General features: G+C 40.6%; 1 protein-coding gene across 1 annotated transcript; it reads left to right on the top strand.

Moving 5' to 3' along the window:
* The first annotated feature begins 13,874 nt into the window (after positions 1-13,874).
* spry2 (sprouty RTK signaling antagonist 2) lies at positions 13,875-15,763 on the top strand. Its single transcript, XM_020592124.1, has one exon. It carries the CDS (start codon positions 14,184-14,186, stop codon positions 14,796-14,798), a length of 615 nt encoding a protein of 204 aa, XP_020447780.1. The 5' UTR covers positions 13,875-14,183; the 3' UTR covers positions 14,799-15,763.
* Positions 15,764-16,736: the final 973 nt, after the last annotated feature.

Raw genomic sequence — 16,736 nt, 5'->3', positions numbered from 1 at the left:
GGATGTCATACATTTAAAAAAGAGAAAGAGAGAGGACAATACGTTCCTCCACTCTCACTTTCTTTACATACAGGAAAAGACAGTCCATAAAAATAGACCTAGAACATGTGCAGAAGCACTGACAAGTTTTAAGGGGGTGAAAACGAGAGAAAATCATCGTATAGTTCAAAGGTTTAAAGTCAGAATATGTTTGTTTTTGTTTTTTTAAATCCCTTTTTTACATGTCACTGCTTTAATAAGAATTCGGCTGTGGCATTACCCAGCAGGACAATACTGATCCATGACCTGAGGGATTTGTCTCATATTCCCAACTGACTCCTGAATCTGCAGCCAAGCTCGGCCATTAAACACTGTTTGAGCCCTCTGTTCATAAGTCTACTCACGTTGGGCCCAACAGCAGATTGGCCTGCCTGCTCTATTGGCTCATGGCACATTGGGTATGGCTGGGGCATCATCGGCTTCCTGAAAACATTAAGGTCTTTTCTACTGCTGAGACGGCCCGCTATAGGCCCCTTTGTGCCATGAAGAAAGAGAATGTGGATGGATTTCAAAGGGGAGAGGAGGAGGACAGAAAGTGAGTGGCGCATTGACAGAAGAAGAAACCAACTGGTGCTCACCTAAGACAGACATCTAGTCTGAGCCAGAAAGCTTTTCTGGGGGACTTTGGGATTTATATGTGTCAGGTATGTTGGGTTTTATTCACAGACAGAAACAGAACACACATCTTTAACCTCATAATGACCTAAAACTAATAGTTTTTTGTGACAGAGAATAGATGTGATCTAGGGTGCGTTTGGATAAAAATCACCTCCTGTACACATGCAGCCTCTGAATAAGATCTTGTTCTTGCTGTGACCTAAAATCCTGTTTCATTGCTGCACAGCTTTGGCAGCAACCTAATCTCTTCTCAACTATTGAAACTCCATTCAACAAAGACACAGCACTCCAGAAGTGATGGCTTGTGATTTAAGTGATGAATCATGACCAGTTTCAAAATAAATCTACAAAACCACTCCGTGTGCCCAAGGACAGCTGATACACTCTTTGTTTTAAAGTTAACATTTATATTTATGGTTTTAAACTTGTGCATTTAAATCTAGGAAGTTGCGCGATTTGTTTTTCTTTTAACGCTGATGAATCTGAATTACCTGGACGAGTTGCCGGGATACTTGGCAGAGTACGATGTATCTTACTTGTTATTGCCCTGTCCTGCCAAAATCCAGGCATCCTGGCTCAGAGATAATAGATATTCTCTCCACTTCATCCATCACCAATGTGGCTGAAAAAATAAACATTTAACCAGATTTTACACCAAGAGCAAACAGAGCATAATAAAATTCCCTATTTTTCTTTTGGTATCAGCCCATTAACTTCATGCCGAGCTCAATATGAGATTCTATGTGCTCTAATTTTCTGAACACGGATAATCAAAATGCTTATTATCGCAGGTACCAGGACCATTTCTCAGCACAGACTAAGCACTCTGAAACATCTCCATCCTTTTTATGTAAAATTCATTTCCTATTTCTATGCAATCATGCAGATCTAAAAGCCTTTTTATTGCTATTTCATAATTAGCTGCTGGAACCAATGCTGAAAGTGTTGCTCAAAAATAATTCTGCAATTTTAAATCACAGCAAATAAAGACATTATTGATAATTTGCATGAGTGAACTGGCAGCGTGAGGCTGGTTGGGGATTTGGAAGGGGGACTTTGCGTACAATGCTGCATGCCGTCAGAACGCTGCTCTCTGTTGCTCAAATTTGGCCCTTGTTTCACCCCATTTAGGATATGAGCAATGTTAATGAGATGAAAATGTAACTGGGGCTCAGTAATGTAGCAGCTGGAGCCCATAAGTGTCTCGGACTGATATCTCACTTTGGCTCAACATCTTTCATCTACTGCAATGTTCACTTTTAAACATGTTAATCTACCGGAGGTTGTCTTCTGAGTTACAGCAGTAATTAACTATTTGAGCTGGTGCACATGGGCGACTGGGGAACCTGAATACGGTCCTGGTGTGAAAACTATATTTTTAATGGCTCAAATTACCAGATAACCTTAGAGAATAATGGTGTGAAAAATGGCCAACACACAGCATAAGAAACTGGAATGACAAAAGCACTTAACCCCCACAGCTCCAGCAGAGAGCAGGATGTGGAGCTGGTGCAGGTGAATATCAATAAAGCTGTGACTCACAGGCGCTTGCCTCTCCAGGCAGTTCCCCAAAATAAAAACCTGCCTGACTTGCCTAGTTACAATTACAATTGAGACACTCTGCACATGCCTTTTACGTTTTTACACTGTTACAGCAGATTTGATCTGTACAGCTTCTACTGCCACAGTGAGGAAGGATTCACAGCATAGAATGAACAATCAGTCATGAAATATGAATGTAACAGTAAGTCAATCAATACAGTCAACCCCTGAACTGCAAATAATTTATTGTCTGTGGTAGAACTGTTAACAACATAAGTTCTGCTAAACAAATTTGTAGCCCATTGCGTTGTTTGAATTTTCTCTCATCTTTGCTTTTGTATGAAAAATTTGATCATCTTACTACTTTGCTTCTCACATAGTTGTTTAACAGTAACCATCAAAAATTAAATGAAGCGTCAAATTGAAAACTCAAATGAAGTGCCCCAAAATTGTACTTGAGCAAATATAATATTTACTCCTACAAAATATGAACAAGTATTTATATGGCACTGGTAGCATCAAACACAAAAATCAAATTCAATAATTTTGTAATGTTCTGTTAATATAATGTATAGGCTGGTGACTTCCTTTTTATATACACCAAAGACATTTTTAAAACTAGATATACAAGAGAGGATGGAGAAAAAGAAGCCCTTTGGTTTTGCGCATATTCAGAGATGTACTAAGACCAGCACAGCAAGCCTCAGGAGGCCTGGCTCTTTGATACTTTCTTGAAGGCTGAGTAAACAAAGATTTATTGAAGGAACATAATTCACAGCTGACACATTTTACACACATACACACATAATGACTTGGCAAACGTCGTGCTCTCCTCGGATGTAGCAAAAAAGAATAAAGTTGGGCGACGGGCACCTGGCAGAAGGATTATTCTGATTCTCTCTCCGTCTCCATTTCCTCCAAAGATTTCTTTGCCACCTGGCGCTGATCCAAATGGCTCAGTGATGCTGCTGAGGTGTCCGTGGCTCTGCCCAAGGGAAAATATCTATTATCCCCCCTCCTTGTTTTTCTTGTCTTGCAGAGGAATAACCGCTCAACGATTCAGGGCTTTCACCTCTACTCTGATAAAGGTTATCTTGGCAATTTAGCGCTGGCGATATCACATTATGGAGAGAGTTATGAGGCGGAAATCAAATTTTGCTTCCAGTGACTCTGAGGAAAGGGAGGATGAAAGGTGTATGGCACTGCACAGTCATGATATGGTAGAAACTGTATGTATGCAAGGTTGTGTGAGAGTGTGTGTGCATGAGCATCTGTTTGCATGTCTCCTGTCCTACACAGTTTCCCAAGAACATTAAACCTTTTTTTCCACTATACGGCAAAGTGTTTTATACAAAAATGCTTCATCTCACTGTAGGTTTATATTATATATTATAGTTCTTCCAAAGGGCGGTTTCAGCTGATCTGCTTGATGGACTCTGCATCAAAAATCACTTTGTCAAATCTGAACATACAGACATGACAAGCATATTTTAGCGTCAGTATGACTTACACTTTCTGAGGATATCATATGTCCATGATGAATAATCATCCATAAATCTGCCTAAAACTTACAAATGAAGGATGTTCTGTATCCATCTCCAAAGCCTGCCTAAGAATCACAACATTTTAAAGTTTTTTTCAGTATTAAAGGAACTCAGTAGTATTTTAATGTACATCTATGGACACATTACAAGATGACATTGCAAGTATCTAATTCGGAAAACTTTTAATTTTGCCACTTTGCCAAAATGAAAACAAACATAAGCTAAAAAAAACACACCATTATATTTGAATACCAACACCCACGCTGTGCAGATAGCATTCACAAAGTAAAGCTGATAACTCAGTGTTTGGAGTGACACCTCCTTCCCTTGTAAGAAAAAACAGGAAATTAGCGAAACACATTACTATCAGGGCAATCGGGAGAACCTACAAACCACACCATCACATCACACCTCCTGTATTTGTCAGATGCATTATCACATTATTATATTCACAGTTTACCCTACTCCCTGGAGAGCAAAGAAAATAAGCCATTCCAGAGCTCCTACTGCCAAAAGGGTTGCCATGACAATGAGGTTTTTCCCTTTAGTTTCTGTATATTCAACTCTACTCCTTTACGTACAATGATTAAAACAGTACAATTGTAACATTTTTTGCCTAAGGACACGTGCTGCTACATGTAGTTCATGGAACAGTTTCCCAGTTTTAAAACAGAACGAGAGAGAAGGCAGTTGCTGGAAGCTTGGCTTTCCACACTATATTAGTTTTGTGACTGGAGATAGAAATACATTTTTAGCAAAGCTGGGGGACATTTTTATTTCATGGTCAACTCGTGAGGGTGTCATGTAAACGGGGAGGCAGGACTGTCTCAATGTCTCAAACACATTCAGGTCACACCAATAAATGAATTTTCTTTTCTGTGTGTACTGTCACCTTTTAGTTTTACTTTTAAAATACCATTTTAATGTATCCCTATGACTGGTTAATCATTTCCACTTGTTAGTTTGTAATACTTCACACTTAGTTATCGGATGTTTTCAGCCAAACTAGCAGTAGCTGTGTTTAGTTCTAGTTAGCAAATGTTAGCATGCTAACACACAACAAACATGGTAAACATACCTGTTATATATCAGTGTACTGGCACTGTCAGTGTGAATGTTGGCAGACTGTTAGCATTTAGAACAAAGCACCACTGTGGCTAACACCAGCTTCACAGTTGCTAGCACACACATGTTAGCTTCCCAAACACTTCAGACATTAAAACACATTACAGGTGTTGGTGAAAGCTTCAAACACAACACTTGTGCCTTTAATCCACTAGTCCAATGCCTCTTACTGTGACGTAACTTGGCACTGTATGACAAGCACAAAGACTCAATAAACATATCACAACAGTGACCCCAGCTGGACAGCCAAAACCCTGAGATCTGATGCCATGTCTGGGTTTGTTTGGCTTCCTGACTCTCTGCACCTCTCACACCCCTAACACTTTTCATCACTTCACCAAGGAATTATCAAAAAACAAGTTAAACCCCATCCAGAGGCTTTTAGCTCTGGCGCAACACCACACAATCACTGGATGAAAGATTGGATGGAGTATTTCAGTGTCAGAGAGCATCAGCACTGTCTGTGGCTGTTTTCTTCCTCTCTCCGGCGGAATGCAGTATGTCTCTCCCTCTGTTTCTACCTATACCATCATTCACGCAAACAAATATTTAAGCTCTTTGAACATAAAAGTCCTGCCAATATAAATCCCTGACTGTCAAGCTAAACACAAACATACTCACTACCAATACACATGCACATTTTATATTCAGGAAAAACTGATAACCTCGTGTAAACTATAAATACAGTATTCACTGACATAAGACAGACACACACAGGCTTCCACACTCAAAGTGAATGCAGCCGCAACAGCTGAATGCCCTTGAGGTTTCCACACCCTCCCTGATAATACTACTCTGACATTTCTTAAGAGTGTGGAGGCTCTACACTGAGCATTTCCTAAAGAATATTTTTAGAAACTAGATTGTAGGTGGGGGGAGGTTAATGCGCTGACCTCTCGACCACTGCAGCTTAATGAGCTCAGTCAAGGAAGTGTCGAGGTCAAGGTCACCAATCAATGAAAGAGAAATGAGGTATGTATGCAAATCAATATGTGTGCTGTCAGTTTTACCTAAATCCACAGCAACAACCCTCCAAAACACTGAAGGACTGTATGATTATTATGATGAAAGTCAGCTTATTATAAAATAGCTTATACTGTTTAATGCAAGCCGTCCACTGAGATGCTTCAGCATAGCCTCTGTGTGCTGCATGTATTTTCCATATTGTAATGAAAGGGAGATGCAGCAGAGAAGTCAACAAGAGCTGGAATGATCACTATTCAAAGCTGTGAACTCCACAGGGTCATGCACACAAAAAGCACAAATAATGCTTATGAAGACTCTTATCTATGTACAGAAGTGGGATGTTGTGTATAAATGAACTATCTCAGTTTATTGATTGTGTGCCTGAAGTTACAGGGGTATTTAGTCACTAAATCAGATGGGTGAATGTGAAATAATAACAGTGAAAAATCCAACTCGTGTTATTTACGGCATTTCTCCAGAGTCGACTACAATATTGTATAACAACCTCTTGATTAGAGTCACTCAGGCTTTGCTAAAATCAACCAGTCATCTCAAATTTTACTTAACCCAAGCACTGTCAGCCAATCAATAATCAAAGAAATGGCAAATGGAGGCCCTAGTCAAGCCAGAAATCTTTTTGAAAAGCAAAACACTAGTATTTACATCATGCACTCAAACCTGTATGATGACCATGTTCAGGTCTTTTGTATTGTAATATTTATTCTGCTAATAGCGTAGCTTCTTCCATGCTCTGTGGTACAAATCTTTTCAGTCAAGCTTTGCTTAAAATTGGGTCTGCTCCAAAATCTGATCATCACAATGCTGGTTTGAGCGTAGCAGGTGAGATTTCCACACAACGGCACTATACTGTCTATACCAGTGGTTGCCAACCTTTTTGTGACCTTCTCGATGGAATTATATCTACTTATGACCTGTTGTTACTGACTGTTTATGTCTACTTGTTGTGGTTGGGAGTTCCTGGTTTTATCTGAATAATTTTAGCCAACAAATTAAAGATTAAGTATGTATAATTTATTGATTGCTAAAAATTCACAGTAAACGTGATGTGTCTGGCTCAATGCAGTGGCACAGTTATAAACCTGGCAGCTGTAATGGCAGCCTTTTACAAAGCTGTTTCTAACAGTTTGTAGTGTCTCCTTGACAGTCTAGACACAGTTCATCTCCCACAGCAGCAGGGGCTTTAGGTTTCATTTCAATTCTCTCTTCTTTTTTATGTGCAGGGCATTTTGCCATGCTCAGCTGGAGTGAGATTTACTGTTCAGGTATTCTGGGAGAAGAAAAGAAAGGCCATTGCTTGTGGTGCAAGACTAAAAGTTTTGGAATTGCTGTAACTCAACCATCATTAAATACTCAATTTTCAGACCTTGCTGAAGCCACAGTTGAATGGACTTTTATCAGCGGCCTGAGAGACAGCTGGGTGAGAGTACTTGACAAATGTTAAGGCCTCCAACACTACTCCAAAACAAGCAAAATTCAATTAAGTGGTCTTTTATTGTCAAGGTGGATCAACACATTTTATGTGAACAAGATAGGTGAAACTTTTTTTCTCACCGTGTTAGAGGATATGAGATAGTGATACAAAAACATTAATCTTTCCATTTGCTGTGCTTAAGTACAGCTTTAGTGAATATAAATGCTAAAGGTGCCTTCATGCCATACTATGATGTATTTCTAACTATGATGCACAAGCATAGCCAATAGAAAATCCAATGTTAGACATCCATGCTTGATTTCACAGGTCCCTTCAGGAAGTACAGTTCCGGTGGAAAGTGCTGCTTTGCCCTACGTAGGCAGACAAATTAGGAGTATCTGTCCATCAGGTATTTACATAATCAGCAAGATGTTAGTGTGAAATAAGAGGGAAATTAGTCATCAGCCCAAGTCTTCACCCTTCACTCATAGTTATGCCTGGCTGCATAGCTCATCAGCAAAAGTGCATCCACTGAGGATACTTTCTAAATTTGTTGCTGTTGCATCACGGCACCACAGATGTGAAAACGCAGTAAATGAAACTTGTTTACACAGAAATCCACAAGAGTCTAGGGAGAAAACTGCTCAGGCAAGAAGGAGCTGGGTATTAGCGAGCCAAAAACAAGAGGGAACATCGTGTGCTCTTGCTGATAATACTCTTTATTCTTGTCTTTTGTTCAGGGGTAACATTGGACATCTCGTGCTAAAACAGCTTTTTTGTGTGTGGGGTACTATTTATTGCTTTAAATGATCATAATTATGCATGACAGAAATATTAAAGCCCTGACAGGCCAGGTTGGTCCTTATCCAAACAAAAGCGGCTCATTCTGTACAGCTCTTACTTTTAACTCGGGTTGAGGTTAATCGTACATTACAAAAATATACCTCAATGCTACAATTGCTCCTCTTGTACAGATATAGGTAACTGTATTAAGATAATATGCTGAAATTATCCAAAAGATTTCAAATAGCAAATGTGCCAACACAGACTGGCGACCCGTCCGGGGTGGACCCTGCCTCTCGCCCAATGTCAGCTGGGATTGGCTCCAACGCCCCCGCGACCCTCGTTAGGATAAGTGGTATAGATAATGGATGGATGGATGTGAAAACACCTGTGTGGGTGAACCATGCACATGTGGAACCTTTAAAATCAACTTTAGATTGTTGAAACTCTGACACACAACATGAAATACCTTTTTTAAACACCTGAGTTGAAATGACTTAGAATTAATATTATTAATAAAAGAATTAATAAAATGTAATATTTCTGTCCATACATTCAATGGCTTGAACAAAACAACGGAACTTTGCATGTTTGAGATGGAAGAATGTAACACTTTTATCATTTTTAACACCATGAATGAGCAAAAAGAGAAGTCCTGAAAGCTTCCTGATCTGGATCTAAGGTAATTTGCTAAATCATACTCTGAGTTGATTAAAGTGACCTCTCCCAGTGGAGTGATACTCACAACTTTATAATTATTCTGCTTGGAATTGATCAGACTATTACTAAAACAGAGGAAAAGAAGAGAACGAGAGCTGTCTAAGCTCTTATTGTTTTCTCTGCTGCTCTGAATAACTGAACCAAAGCTAATTGTTTTTTAAATATAGTTTATAAGACAAAGGGTTCTGCTCCACAGCAAGGGGGGGGATGTGTTTGGAGCTTGACTTTCAAGATAATGTGTGACATTACTTTTCAATAAAGTCCAAGCTTAATGAAATTTCTCTTTTACAAGCAGGTTTTATGTCAAATCTAGCATCTATTTATTGTAAGCTGCAGTTTAAGGATGAATCCACAAGGAGGAGCTGCTGAACAAGTATTCACAAGTGTTGAGTGTAAACAGTATTGGCTTGTTAATTAGTTGTATCTGTTCCCATTGATTGCTTTTAACTTTAGAGCTATTGCACCCTGGCAAAGAGCCTCAAACAGTTCAACGTGCCCAAAGTGACCAGGGATGTTCAGTATGATTAATATACTGGGAAACTACTGCTTGGTGTTTTGCAGCTGTTATTGACAGCAGTTATCTGACACTGCACTACACTCACCCAATTTGTCTTCCACTTATCTGGATCTCATATTGTGTTCCCAGGTCTTAACTGAACTTCTATAAAATACAGAAATTGAGAACACAAGACAAACTAGTTTCCTATAACATTCTAGAAATAAGAAAAATAATGGGAATAACTTTTTTAATTTTACCAATACTTTGATTTTTATGTAGGTCAAATTAATTAATATATTCTATTACTTCTATTATCTGTGGTTATATTTTTGAAAAGTAACCACAATTAAATTCTTATGTACTTTACTTTAGTATTTCCATTTTACATAACTTTATACTCTATTCCAATAACTTTTGGTGGCGAAATATTGGTGAATAAGAGTCTTTTGTACTATAGTCTACCATGTGCAAAGACATCGTGAATACATAAACATGCAGACCCTGCTGAAAAGTAGCAAAACCACAAATAAAAAGTCCATTATTCAAAATTTATCTCCGAAATCCAGTAATATATAAACTCATATCAGATGAAACCACTAAAGTAAAGTACAAAAAGTACCTCAAAGTAAGTGTAACTGTTTCTATTTGTCATCTGGTGATCCTCTAATAAAGTATGACTTTTTGCAGCCTTTATGAAACGTGAACTTGAACCCAAAACGACCCCATTATGAGACACTGTAACAGATTGTTTTAAGGGGAGTGATATGGAAAGTGCTGTTTTATAAATGAGTCACTACTGATAAGGGCTCCTACACTTTCGCCCAGCGCCTGACCAGCGGTGTCTGGCTCCTGCAGTATCATTGATCACACTGGGTGTGAATGGCTGCTCTCTAGCAGCCAATAGCTGAACACCGGATGAGAGATATCCGCTGCAACAACAAGCTCACTGTTCCCCCTTCAGCTTGACGCCATTTACAGCCTAAATCTCGACCTCCTCCTCTCCGGAAAGAGAAAACACACACACACACACACACACACACACAAACACACACACATAAGAAAAAGTACTGGCAGACCCCTTAGAGCACTGTGGATAAAATACGCCGAATTAAAGGTACGTGTGAGCTGGAGTTTTGTCGCTTGCTTCACCTTTTGCTTCTTTCTGAAAGGAGCCATTTTGCGCAATGAAACGCTAAGTTTACACTGTGGTGACTTGACTGAAGTTGTGCCTGTTTTAACGCCTTGTGCTCTCGAGACAACATGGGATTTACGTCTTAGCGCTGGTTCTAATGGAAATGCGCTCCTTTCGGATACTTTCTGAATGGATTTTGCCGAAGCTTTCCCCGACTGAACTTTTGATGCAGGGACTAAACTCACATTAAAATCGGATTTATTTTATCTAGACGGGAGCTAAAGTGTCGAAAGCACGGTAAGTGCAGCCTTTTGCAAACCACAAACTGTCATGAAAGTTGAAAAACAATGCGCATTTCTTGGCTAGACTTGTCTCGTAAACGCATTTTTCGTAGTTACAACGTAGCTACACGTTAGCGGAGTATGGACCTGAACTTTACACACACTGTTATGGTGTAGATGTTTAAAATGTACGAGTTTCTTCTACAGCCAGTTTTACGTTGAAAGTGCACGTATCCTTTAATGAAGACAGGTGTTTTCACGCTATAGCTATAAAATTAGCATGAGCAATCTATAGTAACTTAATTATTGTTGTCTTTATTAAGAAGTAGCCTACTCTGTCCTAAATATGTTTGCTCACATGTGCAAACTGTTTCTCTGCTCTACATGTGCTACTCAACGTGCACGACCAGTTTTTTCCACCACGCTTGCATGTTGCAGTGTAAATCTGTCCCGCAGTGGAAACTGCTAATCAATTGCGGATCAGTATGACTGGCTGGGTTTCTATATTTAACTTACTACACTGCGTGGAGCTTTGAGTGCAACCTTGTCAAGTGTCACCACTGATTGCTGGTGTTTTGGTGCCGATGCCATTAGTTTGCCCTAGTTTACTTATGTCAGTCCTCACACTTCACCCACCCACTGTGGCCAACATGGCTTGCACACAAGCCCTGTAAAGAGATGAGGGGTCCATACATCCCCCCTCTAATAGGTTAAAGTTTGAGTGTGTTTCCAAGCCCCTCATTTGGAATGAAAAAGCTCATAAATCCTAAAGAACCCTCATGCATGCCCACAGAGAGCAGTGCTTCACTCCCACCACCACCCTTGAATGCATCACTCACACTTTGGGCCCTTTCATGCTCCAACCTTTTTTTTTTATCTTGTCACTCATCACGAGTGTCACAGTGTAAAATGTGTTAGAATGGGGACGACTGCAACAGGCCATTTGTCATGCAACAAACAAAATCCCCTTCCTCTATTGTCACTGAAAGGGGGGACCACCCCCACCAAAGATGGCATTTGAAAGCTAATTAGCACAAGGATGGAGAATTAAAGCCACAACTGCCAGTTTCTTTACACTGGTGTGATGTGTTGGTGAAAACAAGGCTGTTCATTTGAATATGTTAGATTAAGGCCGTGTTCAAACTCCCCATTCATTTCTATGGGAGACTGCGTTCACCGCATAACTGGGGGCTCTCGCAAAACAACGCAACCCTGTGCGGGGAAAACGTTTAATCTGGTTCAGCTTTCACAGCACCAGATGGTGGCATCATGTACAGGGGGACAATCAGAATGTCGACTCCCACGGGAAGAAGACTCTTTAGTTTACTTTGTTAGCACAAGCATTCACTGCTGTTCACGCTTGAATTTGGGCTACAGTCAATGCAGCATAACGACGCGCCATGCATTTTTGTTAGTACGGGATGTTAAATGTTTTTTTTTTTTATCTATCAATGCTGATGCAATGGTAGTAACACTGGTTTTAAAATAGAGTATACTACATTAGCAGCATGGCTAACCAAAATACAATGGAAATGGGAATGAAGCCACTCACATCCACTCATCACAATATGGTCGGCTTGTACACGCCTATAACAAGCCCCGACCAATGCAGCCCCTTGCGTTAAACACAGCAGGGGGTTGCGTTTTTACCAGATCAGTCTGAATGCCTGCTAATGCAGAGTGGCAGTGCAACATGCAAATGCTCACTCTCCCCATACCATGAATCAGGGGGATAATAACTGATCTAGGGCCGAGGGTGCCTATAGAGTGGAGCTCTGAATTGTTGTTAGAGGTTTGTAACATACTAAATACACTTGCAGTACACAAGCCGTACATTAGACAGTTGTCCAACATGCCATTTAGTTTCCTTTTTTTACACTTGCTCTTACACATCCTTTAAATTTCCATGTCTCTATTATCTGATCCATATCAGTCTGCACTTACGTACCCTAACTTCCCTTAGCGCTCAGTAAAGGCACACAACAAAGGTGAACTTTGAACACAGCATCTGAGAATACAATAACAAATAGTTATTGTAGAAAACTGTAAATTGGCTAAAGTTTGATAAAACTATAATATATAACATTCAGTTTATTATCATGTATGGCAAAGGAAAGTATCAAATTTGAGAAGCTGGAACCAGCAAATGTTTTGCTACTAAAACAAGTATTCAGTTACCAAGATAGTCAGATGAATGTTCAGTCAAACTGTCGGCCACTGTAATGTAATTTGCTTCTTGATTAATTATTTGAAGTTATATATTGCCAGTAAATTTTGGCATTTTATTTTGAAAACATCCATCCAACCATTATCTATACCACTTATTCCTGAACAGGGTGGTATTGGGGGCTGGAGCCTATTCCAGCTGACACTGGGTGAGAGGCGGGGTCCACCCTGGACAGGTCTAAAACATCCTCAGAGTTCATTTTTATCAAAATGGTTGCTGATTAATTCTTTTGACACTTACAGCCTTGATGTAGAGTCAACAGGAAATGAGGGAGAGAGAGATGCAACAAAAGTCTCAGGCTGTACTCAAACCAGAGTCATTGCAGTTCATGGTCGGACTTGGCACCTTAAACTACAGAGCCATTTTTGCTAGCTCCTTTCAACTTTTATTTTTCTTAGTTTAGTCATTGTGGTGTCATACAGTAGATGAGGGGAAGCAGGAGGTTTGTACAAACAACTGACTGGAAAGCATCTATAATCAATAAATTTATCAGTTCATGAACAGTAAAGCGTGGTTGTGGAACTTGGTACAGCTTTGAGCAAACAAACCTTTGATGCGATGCATGTTTTCCCATAGTACACATAGACATACTTGCTGTAGTTCCATAGACTCATTGCTGTATGAAAGGAAGCCTTCTAAAGACCGAACTACCTCTCACTACTGGCTATAGACATTAATTAACTATGTCATCACACACTCCCAACACACATCTCCCCAGTACTATCATAAGTTTGGTAGGACTTATTTCCATAGTGGTGTTTGAACAGACATTGGCTATGATTTGCATGGCACCATTTGCATAGCTTGTCACAGATGGATATATAACAGTTTCTGTCTCTTACAGGACTTCAGATGTGTCCCATGCTAGCCAGAGTGCCCCTTCAGTCCCGAGATGGATTCCAGAAGTCAGAGATGCGACAGCGATGGGGGAGGAGGACACCATGGGGGGTCACCGTCATCCTGCAGCCACGGCCTGTGCAAACCCACAATGGTCTGCCAGATCCTGGGTCAGACAACGGGCAGCCACCCCATACTCCAGCAGTGCTATCTCTGGATCTTATCAGGATAACTGGGAGCAGTAATGAGTATAAAGAAGGGCCCCAGAGCTCTCCGGCCTCTCAGCACAGGCAACAAAAGAGTGACGTGGTTACGTCACCAGGTTCAAGGACAAGTGTGCAACAGGAGACTTTGGATGAGAGGTCTAATAATATCCTCAACCTGCATTCAGTGACTCAGCATGGAAACACAAATACTTCCACCTCTTTCAAGGAGGGCATGCAGCGGTTCTCCAATGTAGAGACCTCCCAGAGCAGCATCTGGCCCAGCGTGAGGAACACTTTGTTAAGCCAGAGGCTCATCAGCACCCCAGTAGGCAGCGAACAGATAATCAGAAGCCAGCCAAAACGTGCAGAGCTTAGTTTTGAAGAGCTTAAACCCCTGAACGATGGGTCCAGGGCGGTGGTGGCCATACCAGGCAGCACAGGCTCTAAAAATAATGGTAAACACTCCAACAAGTGTGAGAACTGTGGTCGGTGCAAGTGTTTAGAGTGTAGTCGCCCACGGGTGCTTCCTTCCTGCTGGATGTGCGGCAATCGGTGCGTGTGCTCGGTGCAGAACATAGTGGAGTATGGGACGTGCGTCTGCTGCATCAAGGGACTTTTCTACCACTGCTCCAGTGATGATGAGGACACGTGCGCAGACAAGCCCTTCTCATGTACGCAGTCTCACTGCCTCATCCGCTGGACTACTGTGTCACTCCTCTCCATACTCTTCCCCTGTCTCCTGTGCTACCTCCCAGCAAAAGGATGTGTCCCTGTGTGCCAGAGCTGCTATGACCGAGTCACACGACCTGGCTGTCGGTGCAGCAACACACACCTGATCCGCTCTTGAGGATGCTGACAAGTTAACGTAGACAAGATGGTTGTGTGTGTTGAAATTCAGAAGGATGGAGAGACTCCACGCTGACTGAACTGATAGATGTCCTGGCCCTCTAGTTGACAGGTTTGAAGCTAATGATGCTGTCGTGCTTGACTTTTTGTGTTTCATGCCTACCACATCTAGACAAAGACAGTCACAAGTTGCCACAAATTGTCAACTTTTAAATCAAGTAGACAAAAGCATTACTACTAAAGGCACTGGCAGTGCTTTCACTTACCCTAGCATTATCAGTTTCACTTGAAAAGTAAACCAAAATAAGCACTCCACATGTTCAGTGGTATGAAGATACATTCAACTACTGTTCCTTCCTGAAAAATAATTTCATCACTCAAGTGCCCAGATATGTTATTGTTGCTACACGAGGCCTTTTTTAAACATTTAATACAACTTATATGCTAAGAACAGACTCCTGTTACTAACTGCAAAGGGTATGTACATTAGAAAATGGGTTTGACAGATGTTTTATTTTTGTACATATAATAATACTTCAACTGTGAAAGGTCTTCCGCCACACCAGAGGCACCTTGATAAATCCACATGTACATGAATCAGTAAACTTCATTCATACAATGTCTGTACATTCACTGGAATGTATATCAATCATTTTTATGTAATTTACAAAGGCAAACTCTTATCCCTTCTATGTGTAAATTGTACAGTGACCTTGTATGAAAAATTTATTTTCTAATTCCAACACTGCTTAGTGTAAAGTTAAAAATATATGTATTTATTTGAAGGTCTATTATTTTATAATGAAAAATATTTATTTTGAGAAACCATTATTAAATGTGTTGGGGTTATTCTGTAGTCACTGCAGATCTGAGGTGACCTGTGGGAGTGTCAAAGCTGGATGAATAGTTCAGTATGAATTAGATGACAAATATATTAACGTTTGAAATTAAACTACTTTGAAATCTTGACGGACCATTTCTCTTGTTTTTTCTGCATTATCGTCTTTTTATTGCTCCTTACAACATGTTCATCAATTCATATTCAGGCCGACATCAGCAGTGTTCTCAACGTTTTTAATTGAACCTTTGCACAAAATCTCAAGCGGCGCTGTCACCAGCTCACCCCCACCCCCTCTGCCATTTTGTCTCTGCAACACAATCACTCCACGATGTTTACGGACATCAAACAAGGACACAAAAAATGTGCACCTCGGGCTCTCTTTGAGAAAAACATCTGGCACTGTTAAAACCATGTGTAGAAGAACGTGCACTCCAGAAAATGATTTACTTCACCTCCAAAACTGAGTCCTGTCACTTCTTTTTCATCTTATAAATCAAGCACTCTACCTGTTTTTTTACAAATATGCATTCATGTAAACCTACAATTACAACGTGGCTTGGCTTCAAGTTCGATTCGTACGTGTTCCTCCGGATACCGGGCCCTTTTTTCCGTACTTTTTTATCAAAGGTTTGTTTAGAAATTCCTTGGTTTTGAATGTCCCTGCAGGCGAAACATAAGCCCCTGACACTTGCTGACAGCATACGGACGTGTTTGCGGCATGGCATGTATTCAGAGTCAAGATTGACATGCTGAGACCCAACCTGCACTCACTTGTTTGTTATTCATCCCCAGGCTTTGACTGATGGCGGAGTTTGCTTTACATAATTATGAACTTTCACCTGTGTTACAGTGAGGTAAGGAGTGGAGATGGAAACATAACGGGCAGAATCCTATTAGAGATAGAAAAGGGAGAGCTGATCTTGTGTTTAGTCTTTTATCTTTTCGGTCCGCCTCTCTCCCTGCATTCTCTCAGCTGTGAATGAAAAGGGAAAGGGTGAGGGGGGAGGAGGTGTTGTTAGTAAGAGGGACCGCAAAGGGTTAAAACCATCACTTTGAATGACAAAGACCCAACAGTTTACCCTCGTATTCAGCCCGGCA

The sequence above is a fragment of the Monopterus albus genome, unplaced genomic scaffold (genome assembly GCF_001952655.1).
Source record: "Monopterus albus unplaced genomic scaffold, M_albus_1.0 scaffold16.1, whole genome shotgun sequence".
Taxonomy (NCBI): domain Eukaryota; kingdom Metazoa; phylum Chordata; class Actinopteri; order Synbranchiformes; family Synbranchidae; genus Monopterus; species Monopterus albus.
Note: the sequence above shows the minus strand (reverse complement) of the source record. Positions and strands in the feature narration are given on the sequence as shown.

What these genes read in the sequence shown, in the direction of transcription:
- spry2 (XM_020592124.1), top strand. Translation starts at nt 14,184, where the DNA reads ATGCAGCGGTTCTCCAATGTAGAGACCTCCCAGAGCAGCATCTGGCCC.